Below are 13,771 nucleotides of genomic sequence, written 5' to 3'. Positions count from 1 at the left end.
AGTCAAAAGTGACATCTAGTGGCCAAATATATGGATGCTTACAACCCCCCCATATTATTTTGTGTGTGTGTGTGTGTGTGTGTGTGTGTTACACACACACACATTGCAATTTTTAATCTAAATATTTCTCCAATTCTCAATATGTGTCAGGTCTGTAAGAATTTTACTTTTGAAAAAGGCTGAGTTCCAGTCTTAATTTTGACAAAGATTATTGCTTTTTATTCCAATACTCTCATTTGTACACTAGAATAAACTATTTGATGACACAATAGTTTCTGTTTATATTATAGCTTCCACTCAAGTCAATACCATTCACTGTGTAGTAAGAAATCTCCCATCTGAATGAAAAGCAAATGGAGTAACCTATAAGCGCAAGAGCAATACCAATTTGGATTGTCAGGTTAAAAGGTCAAAACAGTAATCACTTCTCAAACCATATATAAAAATCATTTATAATTTTAATTTAGTATTTCTGTTAGAGGTACAGTAGGTTGCTAAAAATAAATTTGAATACTATAAAGTTAATTTTCCTCCAGTGTGAAGAATATAGTGAGGTTTTTAGATCATGTATCTAATTTATGGAGGTGGTTCTTTATTGTTTTGAATGCCAAGCTATCTACACTAGTAACAGTAGTTTTCATGGAACTCACTAGCCACTCAGGATGCAGTCTTCCTATAAATGTTGCAGAATTATTTATTTTCAGTTAAGCACAAATCTCAATATGTATTTCCACTCTAGCTTAATTATTTTTAATCATACAGACCAAGATCCTCATACTGAATGGGAAGCTAAACCCCATTCAACAAGATACTCCACTGATCTGCAATGAGTAAAAAACCTGAAAGGAATCTCCACTGAAGCCCTTGGCTGGCTTCCAGCTCAAAAATTAAGCACTTGCACTTATTGTGGAAGAGTGTGCCTTCCTCAAAGGGGATAAAATAGAAAGGTGAGTCCTATTATGAGTGGTGCAGCTATTTCAAAATACAAACCTGTACCACATTCAAGAACAGACATAACTGAGTTTTCTGCTTTGACAGAAAGTTTGATATTTTATTTAAGGGGAAGGGGAGGGATGATGAGGATGGGTTTTTTTGGTTTGTTTTAAGGACCTTAGTAACAAAAAAAGACTATTATTACATGTGACCCTGGTAAACCAGGTGCCAGCTCTTGCCAAGTCTGTAGGCGGCAGGTGACAAATTCATAGCTGGAAACAGACCAGCTCACCTACATGTTACTATTGTTCAAGACAGGTGCTAGACTTTTAAGGATATTTAGACTGTATAAAATGCTGCATGCATTAATCTTACTTGCAATGTCCGTATTCCATGCTACAATGTAAAATATAAGTTTATTTTATAATTGTAAAAATGCCTGCTCTGAACTTGTGAACTCAGACAGGAAGAGTGGCTGCCTCTTACCCACCCAGGAGGGCTATCAAAATTAAGCGGGCCATTGTAGGACATAAGCTTTGTTAATTGCCCCAAGGAGAAGTACGTGCAGAAGGCCTTGCCCCATTGTTTTGAAAGCTGGAAGAGGGAAATAAAAATTGCTGATACGAAGATTTTTCATTTCTTTACTGTTTAGACTCTTACTAGGGCTGGAGCTAAGAAACAAAGCACACATCCCCAGTGCCAACCTGACTTAAGCCCTGAAAAGACATTCAGTGCTGACAGATTGCTACAACACTGTCACCTTTTGGAATCATAGGGTATAGCTACACTTGAAACTTCAAAGCGCTGCCGGGGAAGCGCTGCGGCAGCGCTTTGAAGTGTGAGTGTAGTCGGAGCGCCAGCACGTAAACCACATCCTCTACGGGTGTAGCCTGCAGCACTGGGAGCCGTGCTCCCAGCACTGCGGCACTGATTACACTGAGGCTTTACAGCGCTGTATCTTGCAGTGCTCAGGGGGGTGTTTTTTCACACCCCTGAGCACAAAAGTTGCAGCGCTGTAAAGCGCCAGTGTAGCCAAGCCCATAGACTGAACTCAGTTGTGCATATATGTTGTGTGCTTTAACCTATAAATAACATTTTCCCTAGTTGTTAAATCCTTAATTAGTTTACTATATGATTGGCTACCAGTGTTGTTTTTGGTGTGAGATAATTTATCTGGGTTAAGTGACTAGTCTCTTGGGACTGGGAGCAACATGAATATTTTGTGATCTTTGATATGACTATTTATCACGAAGTCCATATTGCCTGGGTAGCAAGATAGATGGAGAGCCTAAAGAGACTGTGACTTCACAGTAAGACTGTTACAGTAATCCAGGAGTTCACACTTGTTAATGGGTTGGTGAAATCTAATTATAAAACATATTACCAGTTTGGGATGTCTGCCTGAGGTTGGTGCTCATGGTTCTGAACCACTTCAGACAGCATGACATTATGTACCATTTTTTTTTTTCCTAAAGACAGTAGCTCCTGTTCCCCTCTATTTCCCAATGCGCACAACCTTAACTGACCACACCAAAATGTCTTACTGGCAGACACACTTCACTTGAAAAGTCTGTAATGTATTATTACTATTTAAGAACACCTGGAGATACTTAATGTTGTGCATGAGTGTGATTTTCAGGATTGCATCGATGATTGCATCGATATGTACTATCTGTGGTTGTATGCTAGAGCAGTTTATTTCAGAAGAGGCATTTGGATTTTATGATTAAGAGGCAAGGCACCAGGTGCAGATATTAATGTTCTAAGTAACAAATTACTTGAAATCAGACTTCTGATGTCACAGGATTAGACTGGTGTTTTTAATTTAATTAATTTTGAAACCCACACACAAAAATTTGCTAACTCAGGAAATACACTTAACTTCAACTCTATCCCGTCTGTGCAATTTTTTATTTATTTATTTATTTTAATTGCAAGCTTCCAGAACTACAGGAGAGAAAATATATCAATATTCACTTTGGAAAGTTATACGTCCAAATTCTCCACCATTTTCACCACTTTTACATGGTGGTGAGTCTATGTAACAAACTGAGTCCTGTTGGAATAAAAGTTAGTTGGCTCACTTAAGAAACAGGCCCATGAATTCTAATGTAATGACTTTGCAAACTAGAGTTCTCAGCAGCTGACCCCATTGTGCCTGAGAATTTCAGTACTGTGTTATTAAATTTTCTACTTCTACCGATCAAGCAGAGACTCAAACCCACAACAAAAAAATTCTGAAATTTCCAAATTAGGCCCCAGTCCCGCAAACACTTGTGTATGCACTAACTTTGAAATCAATGGTACTACTCATGGTATTAAAATTGAGCACATCCGTAAGTATTTGCAGGGTTGGGGCTTTGCAATAAAATTGGCTTCATGCTCTCCTGGAAAGTAATTTAAGTGCCAATCCTACAAGCCCTTTGGCACATGCTTAATTTGAAGTATTTGACTAGTCTCAGTGAAATCCATGAGATTACTCACAAACACATATGCTTCAGGTTAGGCACATGTCAAAGTGTTTGCAAGATTGGGGCCAAAGCTAGCAGTTATCAATGTGTTGGATTGCATTACCATATTATATCAACTGCATCTGTGTGGAGGTAAAAAAAACAAAAACAAAAACAAAAAAACAAACAAACACATAATCAGAACTTTGCAGGAATGCTGCACTAGCACATGAACAAAATCAAATGTGGGGTTTGGCGGATTTCTTAAAAAAAAAACAAACAAACAGGAAATATTTAAATTTACAAAAAAGTTACCGGTTACTTCTTTTAACAGACTTGTTCTGCCATGGTGGATCTATCACAATTACATCATATTTATTCTTATCTAGAAAGAAAGTAAAATTGAAAGACTAGTTTTAAAACAAAAAGCTAAAATTGTTCCCCAAAGTGTAAGTAACCTAATTACAGAGATCAGAAGACTAGACTGTGCAGCAGAGGGGCGATATTCTATTTTGCTTTTACAAATAATTAACTAAAATGCTTCTAACTGCTTTAACTTACCACAATATGATAACTATCATTTTGAGGAAATTAATGAAAACTGATAAATGTGTCAATCTAAGATATGTTTCTGTTATTAATGATTTTTAAAATGGCTGATCAGTTAGAGCTATGGTTTTAGACCCCACTCAGACTGCTATGTTATGTCATGTTGGTTACAGGTGTATTGTAAACTACTACTACTTATGTATTAATGTTTCAGCTATTATCCTGCCAGTACTGCAACCACCGTTTTAGTTGTCATAAGAGGAAAAAACCCTTAAAATTCTTTATCTAAATTCAGATTTCTTTCTGACAGAATTAGATCACAATTATATTCAGTTAAAAATACTGAATGAGATAACCTGTGTATTTAAAAAGCACAAACTAACTATTCACAGTGGAAAGGCATGTATAAAGAATGATGCAACAACCACTCTAAGTTTTTAAGAACAAGTTAAAGCAGGTATGTGCAAACTATGGCCAGTGGGCCTCGTCCGGCCTGTCAGACCTTTTATGTGCGGCAATAATTTGAGGTCTGATCTAGAAAATACAAAATGTCTTTATTCTTTCATGTACCTCAATGAAGTAAGCCATTTTGCTCAACAGACATACAGCTTGAACTCCCAATTTGTCAGGGAAGAACTAATTGTTAGGTTAAATTCCACTGCTTGCATGTCCTTCTTATCAAAACATGGGTGATTTCTTTTTAATTTTAAGATGGAGTATTGGAGAGTGGGAAATAAAAGTAACTATCAAATCACTGATTATTGGTTACAGCCTAAATAATTTGTTCTTTTGGTACTACACATGAAGGAATTAATGCTGGAAAAAAAATATTTCTCTCTTCTTAAATACCTTGTCATACTGTAGTTCAAAAACAGGAAATTTTAATGAGTAAAGATACTTACAATTCAGAAGCGGTTGCATACAGGAAATATCAGATAAAAGGAAACTGCTTTTTGGCGGCACCAGGTACTTCTGCCCCATTAAATTTATTATCTTTGCATAGTCTGTATTGTTCTCTGTAACGCATGAAAGCAGATCCTGCTCTCGAATGGATGTTTCCTCATCTATAATTTGTGCAGATCGATGGTCATTTTCATTCACAGAAGGAAAACGTTTTGCCATTTCACATAATTCAGCCATCTCACAGCCAACATGTCCTGTAACAACATTCTTGATGCTACTTTGTTTTGCAGAAATGGGGTGAAGAAAACCACTTTTGAGTCCTTCTTTGATTAAACATCTGGTGCCTTCCAGTATCAGACCCCTGATCTGTACAGTAATAAGATATACAAAGCAGAGGGAAAGGATCTTTGAAATGTCTGGCTGAAACCTCTGGAGAATTAAACAGAAATTTCATACATATTTGCTACATTGTGAATCTGCAGGTTATCATCAGGACCCGTATTGAGACAAAAAAATTTACAATCAGGAAAACTGAGGATGTCAGTATCCAGGAATTTTAATATGGTATCTTTCCAGAACCTTAAACTCACTTTAAAAACAACATATTTTATATATTAAATTAAGAATGGCAAAAAAAAAATTAGTGAGTCAAATTAATATAACTTGTTTTTAGTGACTATCTAAATGACACCCTCTTAGGCACTGATCCTGGAAGTCATTCATGCAGAATCCCAGTGATTTTAATTGAGAATCTGGTTATGCACTTCCCATCAATGATTCCGAGCCTCAAATTACTCCCTGCATCCATCATCATCACGACCTCACTATTTTCAATTATAAACCAAAGAATACTGTCCATTTATCAGTGTTGCCAACTATCATGAATCTTACAATATTTATTATTGTTTTTAAAGCTCTAGCTCCTGGAATCATGAGATTATGTGAGAATCTTAATTTTTTTTTTTAAGTAAGTTTCTAGCCTTATGGTTACAATGAACTTTTAAAGGCTCAAACATGAGAAGTCAAACAACAAGAACACCACATCTATTATTTTTAAAATCTCATGAGTAAGCCAATCTCAATATTTTTGAATGCTTGGGGTTGGCAATATTGGAATATAATTATAGCCTTCATGCTCTTAGCATTCAGGAATACCAATGAATGTACTAGGGGTTCCTATTAAAAAAAAAAAACACCTTTAAAAAATGCAGTTTCTCTGTTCCTACAACAGCTATGAATAAATGCTAAAATAATTTGTACTGACTTCTCATCCTATGGGGAGGAACAACCTGGGGAGGTTAGCTTTTACTGCTATAAATGCAAAGTTAAATTTTCTAATGGTTTAAATAGAGTCTAACAGAGATTAACAGTGTTTCATTAATAGCTACTGTTTGTTTACACCTTCATTAAAAAAACCCAAAATTGTGCACACAGCTAACACAGGCAACCAAGAGATTTCATCACTTGTCCATCTTTCTCACTCCCTCATGCATTGTTTTTATTTAGCCCCAATCTTGCAAAGTGCTAAGTATACACTTAACTCCACAAACAGTGATCTCATTGAATTCCATTCATGAAGTCTGTGCCCAAGTCTTTTCAGAATCAGGATCTTAAACTGTAAGCAATTTGGAGCAATGCATTTGTATAGCACCCAGCATACTGAACCCCTAATCTGACTGAGACCCCTGGATCCTATTATATTATAAATAATGAAGATAACCAAAGTCTAAAGCATTTTGAGATCTGTAGATAGGAGATGTTACTTGTATAAACAGATCACAATGTTTGGTTGGAATATACAATGGGGATCCTATAAAAATATTGTTATCTTAATATTTTAAAATACTATTTCAAGAGAAAAATAAAAATTTATACAGTGATTACCACCAATATCAGGAGAAAGGAATGCAAACACCTCTCAATTGAGGAAAGTATTACTATTCAGGAAGCTCATAAGCATGTGCATGAGTACATTCCTGCATTGATGCCTTAAAAATCTATTGCTTTATGCTTTTTGCATCTGGTTTATTTTTCAATTATGTCATATGAAAGGGTCAATGTTTAACCATGGGATCAGTGTATACTTGCTACAAATGTAATCTAAAAACATGTATTTCTAGCAATGCGATCATGTATAAAAAGTGTCATAACGGTGTTAATGAATCCATCTGGCACCAAATATTAATGTCTTCTCTCCCATCCTGTTGCCAATATAAAGTTATTCTCCCCACCAAAACTGTGTTTGATAATTCTTTCAATATATTTTATCTATTTTTAAAACTACACAAACTAATCTTTTACAACTCTGATTTTTGTTTGTTTGTTAGTAATAAATTATTTTGAAGTTTATATGTGATATGGATCTTGTTTGCAATCAAACAGAACAGAGGAAACTAACATTTATATAACTTTTTCTTGATTTTTACAGTCAACAAATTTTTTTAATGAATTATATTCAGCGTTGGCTAGAGCACAAACCATCACTTTACTGTGCATTTCTACTCTTACAAATGAAATGTCAAGACTAAGTTCCTACTCAGAAAAGGAAATTAAACTCTCTCACACATCTTCCCAAGCCAACTCACCTTGGAAGAAAAGGAGCACAATTTCTTTTTTTAAAGCCACATTTAAGTAACTTCACACTTCTACAATTTTCCATGTACCTGACTGACATGTTTAAAGCTCAAATCATTTTACAAATGTTAAAAAAATTAAATATAAACTATAAAACTTCAAAAAGTAAAGGAACGAAAATTTTGGAAACATCATGGGCCAAATCCTCAGGTGGCAGAAATCAGAAAGGTAGAAATCTGAGAGTACCAGATTAAAGACAACTATAAGCAGAACAGAGATCAGAGACAAAACTCAATGGAGCAATGATGATTTATACCAGCGGCATGTTACTTGCCATGATGGAAAAAAGCTGCTATCAAGTAAAGCAGTGGAGGAATCAATTATCCCAACTTTGTGGTAGTTTTGTCATATGAACAAATATGTACTAGAATAAGAACACTAAATTCTATTAATTAAAATATGCACAGAATTCACCAGAAGGGAAAGGTTAGCATTGTAAACCAAAAAGGTGCCAGAGGAAGAGTTTTGAAATGTATGGGGATTTGGTCACTGAGCGATTACGAAGTTCTGAAATGGTTTGCCCTTTCTCCAAGCTATGCTGATTCTCCATTTCTACCACTGTTATTCCAGAAAGGACTAAAAGGAAGAAAATAAAATTTAAAATTTTATCACCACCAAACTAGTTACCAAAAAAAAAAAAAATTCCTATTATTCGCATCCCATCATGATTCCATGCCAACCCTAGTCATTTTTATATAAACACCTCTTTGTTACAAATGAACTGTACAGCACAGACTAATTTTTATCTTATCTAAGACTTTCTTGCTACATTACATGACACATTTTTCAAAACAAATTGATAAAATGAAGTGTTCAGAAAGGCTCATTTGTCCAGAGATTCAATTTTTAGATTCCATCAGTACGTCTCAGCTAGTAGTAATCATACCTCCAAAGGTCATGGCTTCAAACCCACATCACGACATGGGCTCTAACTCATTCCTAACACTTTACTGTAGCAAACAGGATATTATAGAAGATGTTAAAGAATGGGTAATTCTGACCCCCCTCCAGTGGATGTGGCACATCAGAGCATCTTTATAAAAGAGCTGGGGAATTATCTCAGTTCGGTGTCCAATATACACATCATTAGAACTGTTTATACTGCCAAGGCTCAAAACCAGCATCTGTACCATTTTCTTGCAGACATTGCCTATCTAGCTAACTCGGTGCTTACTCCAGGATGTTCAGCTACCTAGAATATTAAAGGTGTTATGTGAAACCAGTTTCTAGCTCGTTGAAATTTCTCAGCTGCAGTTTAATTTTTATACAAAAAACAAACACACACACACACTTAAAATAGTCCCAGTATTGAGTCCTCCACTTGGGGACTGGTGAAACCAAATATTGCTCTAACTGTAATGAACTGAAATTACAAGACTCATGCTCTATATATTTTGGAATAGTTTCAGAGGGTTTATATTCATAAATTACCTATAGATACATACTGTACACTTGTCATTGTTACTTACTATCGCTCAGGCTTACCTTTGTGTGGTATTCTAAAGCATCCAGTTCACCTTGGTTGAACACACTACACTTTCTTTTACGTTTCTGCAGTGAACAAAATATGGGGAAAAAAATATCAGCTGTGCTACTACATGGCAAAAATATGCTAGAGAAACATATACATGCCTTCAGAGCTTGTAACAATTTGCCATACCCTTCTTTTTATGAATTTAAGTCCTTTGTCATAGTCAGCTTCTGATGGTGCCACAGTCATTTTAAAACTGAATATACTCGATCATAAGCCGGTTCATTTATAAGACAACCCCACCCACAAGATGGATACGTAAAAATGGAAAATTTTTATAACCCGTTCATCAGCCGACCCTATAATTCGGAGGTCAGCAAACTTTGGCTCTCGGGCCATCAGGATAAGCTGCTAGTGGGCTGAGAAGGTTTGTTTACCTCGAGTGTCTGCAAGTACAGAGATAAACCTAAGCAAACAAAGTGTCCCGGCACACCAGCTGCTTACCCTGGCAGGCTGGGACAGCAACTGGTAGAGAAATTTTTTGATGGGGGGAGAAGCTGGAAGTCAGGGGAGTAACCCCTGTGACCACCTCCCACATGACCCACCCTTTGCCTGGCCTGGGACTCTCCCTCCCTCCCCTCACACTGTCCTCATCCCATCCCTTCCCACCTTATCTGGCGAGGGCCAGGAGAGTATGTCATCTCTGACCTGGCTGGAGCTGCTCCAGCAGGCTGAGCAGCATAGCCGCAGCCTGCTCCGGCGGGCCAGACCGGGCGGAGCAGCCGCATGTTCCAGCAGGCCGGGCAGCATGACTGCAGTGTGCTCCGGTGGGCCAGGCGGTGCGGTCACAGCCTGCTCTGGGGGGCGGGGCCAAGCGGCATGGCTGCAGCCTGCCAGCCCCCTGCTTTGGAGGCTGGGGGAAAAAGCAGCGTGGCCAGAAGCAGAGACTCTAGCCACGCCTCTTCCTTTCTGGCTCTGCTGCCTCTCCTTGTTCCTTCTGTTGGGGGAGTGGCTGTGTCCCACCTCTCCCTCTCTATACCTGTTCATAAGCCGACTCCTTTCTCTGGTGCTTCCCTTTTTACTCAAAAAATTCGGCTTATGAACGAGTGTATACGATAATCTGTGCTGTAAGAGCCTGTATCAGCCTATTTGCCAGTGCTATTCAATGATATGCCGCTTCACAGCTCATATTAACTCTAATCTTCACTGCTTAGCTTTTCTGTCTCCGGATGAAAATGCTATGCAATCTTTGTTTGGTTGCCAAGCCCAGGCTATTGCCAACAAGAAAGTGTCACCTAACTCCAGAAAGATACAGCCCATACATTGATTTAGCCCATACATCATATACACAAAATTTAAAGGGAACAGATGCACCTCATATTTCTGTATTTCAACGAATGCTACATGGAACACATCAGCACAATTGTCATGAAAACTTTCAAGCCCAGGCACAAAATATGTTTACCCACCCTTACCATGTTAATTTAAAAAAATAACCCTCAGAACTATTTAATCATCTTTGGCAAATAAACTTTCTTTAAATACAATCTTGTGAAAAGCGTAAGTATAGTCCTGCAGTTGTAAAACAATATTTGCTATTAAAGTAAAATATATATATATAAGTTTTTATTTTTGGGGTCAATAAATGAAGTGCAATAACAATTGACAAAGTACAGAGATCCATTATTTTGCCCATCTTTATTAAATTTTCAATAATACAGCATGAAGAGACTTTAACATATACAGTAGAACCTCAGAGTTACAAATACCTTGGGAATGGAAGTTGGTTGTAACCCTGAAATGTTCGTAACTCTGAACAAAACGTTCTGGTTGTTCTTTCAAAAGTTTCAAAACTGAGTATTGACTTAATACAGCTTTGAAACTTTACTATGCAAAAAAAAAATCTGCTTTTAACCATCTTAATTTAAATGAAACAGGCACAGAAACAGAATTCTTCGTTTTTTAGTAATGTATGTTTAACACAGTACACAGGTCTCTGCTACCACCTGACTGCATACTTCTAGTTCCAAATAAAGCATGTAGCTGACTGGTCAGTTCGTAACTCTGGTGTTCATAACTCTGAGATTCTACTGTACACATCCTAAACCTAGTCAGTTACTCCAATGGACATATTGCATATCCAGGCACACTCAGAGTGTAACAGGTTCAATATGGAATAGCAAACATGCCAACAAATGCTGTAAAAAAGGTAGCAGAGTCAGAAAACAGAGTGTGTAATGAAAGGTGCTTTCTAAACATATCTGGACCAAGAGCATTTTCAGCGGTATAGCTGTTTATTTGACTAACAATGAGTTTTTATTGATTTAAAATCAGTAGTGAGTTGCATACTTTTCAAGCTTACATATAATCAACAAAATTGTGAAGTTTAATTGCAGCTTTGTCACTGATGGTTAGGCATTAGCCAAAACACAAACAAACAAAACCTCAACAACTTGACTCTCAGATCTGAGACTGTTTGTAAAAAATAGTTGTTAAAAAAATAGACATGCCAGTTATTTATAAATTGAGCATGTTTTAACCAAGGAGTCATTCAGAGTCTAACACGGAGCCCAAAGTTATTTTTTATAGAACATCACTACTGTAAGGTTACCTAAGCATCTAAAGTTCCATTACAAACCTCTCTTTTCAGTCTTTCCTTCCTAACATTGCTCTTTTGGGCTGAAGTGATTCATGATGGATTTCAGACAAAGGTACTCTTGTTTAAAAGTTTGAGTAGAAACCACCCAGCCATTTTAGAAATGTTATTTAGAAGAAAAAAAATAGAGGATATCAGATATCAACAAAGCTCCACTTAAATCGGTGAATTTACAGCATCTAAAGATCTGGCCAGATTTATTTTAGAGCAGAGTAATTATTTAGGGGGAGGGGTAAAAATAATTTTAAAATAGCAGTACACAAAAAGTCCAACTCTGTATGTGGCTAGTTTTCCCTCAAGAAGTTAGAAAACATTAGAAATAAAAAATAAGCAATTAAAAAGTCATTTCTAAGCTTGCTGGGCAGGCATCTGCTAATTTTCAGAGGGACTGAGCAACTCACACTGAAGTCAGCTCAGCACTTCTGAAAATTCAGATCATAGGTGTTTAGCAGATTATGCTAAACTGTACAGGACTAATAGCTTGAAAATGGAGTCATGAGATACAAGGCCCTGACATCATCTTGTTAAGAAGCTGGGTAAATCCCTGCGAGTATCTAGCAAAGTCTTCGGTTTCATACAACTTTTAAGTGCAGAGCTCTTTCACATTTTGAAATCTGCTGTGGATATGCTTCCTCCTCACCCCACCTGCCAACAATTTGTGCTTTAAATTATTTCAGAAAGTAGCAAGGCAATTTGCAAGAAGTTGTTACGGTAGATGCACAGTTATTTTATTGTCTTTTTTTTTCCTGTAGACCATACCTTCCTAGCACTGGCAATGGAATCCCCATCGCTGTTCTTGGCTCCTTCGCGCTGCTCTGTTCCATTGTCACTGCCTTTCCCCTCCCTCGGACCAGCATCAGAGCTTTCTTGCTGGGGCTTCTGTTCGGAAGCTGAAACTATATGGGGCTTAAAAACATGAAAGAATTCTTCCCGAAACACATATTTTTTCTTTAGTGTTCCCCCTATTCTCTCTACTGCAACTCCAGTAGAGTAAGTAGTATCAACAGTGGAAGGAGCAACAATATCCTCTGTAGAAGGAACGGAAGAAACAGGAGCAACATGAGAAGCCGAGGGAGCAGGGCACTGGCAGGAGGGGCAAAGCTGGTAACTGGCATTGTTGATGAAGGAAAGATGATCCAGTAGCCACCCAACTGACAGCTGATGCACCACAGACATCACATTCTCTCCTTTTCAAGGACAGTCTCTGAGAAACTGGAGCTGAAATTCATACTCGCTTTCCAGTTTAGGTTTTTCCTGTAATTAATACAAAAGCAGACTTTATAGAATTATTAAAGTGTATTAAAACAACGCCTAAAGTATGCTAAGCATTTCAAATATACAGTCTGTTGCCAGAGCCGCGGAGAGTGGGCTCAGGCCCCAGTTAAAAAAAAATTTCGGGCCCCCCAGCAAAGGTGGATCTGCTAAACAGGATCGATGAATCTGAGCCTCGGGCCCCCTTCCAGATCACCGGGCCCGGTAATTTGTACTGCATTCCCCTACCCTCCCCGGCCCTGCTGTTGCTGACCCCCACCATGTACTGTTAATAACTCTGCAAACTCCAGCCTTTAAACTCTCTCGCCATAGTACTCTTACTGTACGTTTATTTCACAAGCGTCTCTAGGATATGCAGAATAAATGCCTGTTATGCCACAATTCCCTACTCCATGATTATCCCTTTAGCAGCTCTGACAGTGTTTAGGTAACCGGAGAGCTTGTGCTAGACAACCCCCGACACAGGAATGCGCGAGTCTCCCTTTGAAAATAACGTGCCACGAATTCACATACAGCTTGGCCAGACTTCTGCAACTTTCAGGGTGGGCAGAGAGGGTGTCGGTCGGGTCACCTCGCACCTCGAAGGGCCAGGCTGGGCTTGTCCTGGCCTGCAGCGCCAATCGCAGCCAGCCCTACGGAAACCCAGCTTTTGCCCCGGTTGTTGACATGCCCTCGGCCCTCCAGCCACCTGCCCCTGTTTCGCCCGGCAGCGTCTGTCCCGGGGCTCTGCGTTGCCCCGCTGGCCAGCGACCCAGGCAGCGCCGTAACTCGAGCGTGCGCAGCTCGGGGCCAGGCAGCGCCTCTGGGGTGAGAGCGAGGCCGCTCGCGGGACCCCTGCTCAGGTCCCAGAGAAGCCCCGTGTGCCCTACCTATGTGAGCCCCAAGTACTCGCCCCTCATTCTC

The 13,771-nt window shown here is 38.5% G+C and overlaps 1 protein-coding gene across 5 annotated transcripts in view; it reads right to left on the bottom strand.

The window, feature by feature from the left end:
• METTL4 (methyltransferase 4, N6-adenosine) overlaps positions 1 to 13,771 on the bottom strand; it is a 31,666-nt gene that overhangs the window by 17,660 nt on the left and 235 nt on the right. For 3 of the 5 annotated variants that reach the window (XM_050939240.1, XM_050939244.1, XM_050939243.1), the window contains exons 2-5: positions 12,356 to 12,850; positions 8,955 to 9,020; positions 4,835 to 5,201; positions 3,699 to 3,768 (exon numbers count right to left, since the gene is read on the bottom strand). In XM_050939240.1, the coding sequence (XP_050795197.1) occupies positions 3,699 to 3,768; positions 4,835 to 5,201; positions 8,955 to 9,020; positions 12,356 to 12,772 (920 nt within the window). In that variant the 5' untranslated portion in view covers positions 12,773 to 12,850. Of the gene's footprint in view, positions 1 to 3,698; positions 3,769 to 4,834; positions 5,202 to 8,954; positions 9,021 to 12,355; positions 12,851 to 13,381; positions 13,632 to 13,771 lie in introns of those variants that run through there. The other 2 variants (XM_050939242.1, XM_050939241.1) reach the window with 2 other exon arrangements.

The sequence above is a fragment of the Gopherus flavomarginatus genome, chromosome 2 (assembly GCF_025201925.1).
Source record: "Gopherus flavomarginatus isolate rGopFla2 chromosome 2, rGopFla2.mat.asm, whole genome shotgun sequence".
In the NCBI taxonomy this organism is placed as follows: Eukaryota; Metazoa; Chordata; order Testudines; family Testudinidae; genus Gopherus; species Gopherus flavomarginatus.
Note: the sequence above shows the minus strand (reverse complement) of the source record. Positions and strands in the feature narration are given on the sequence as shown.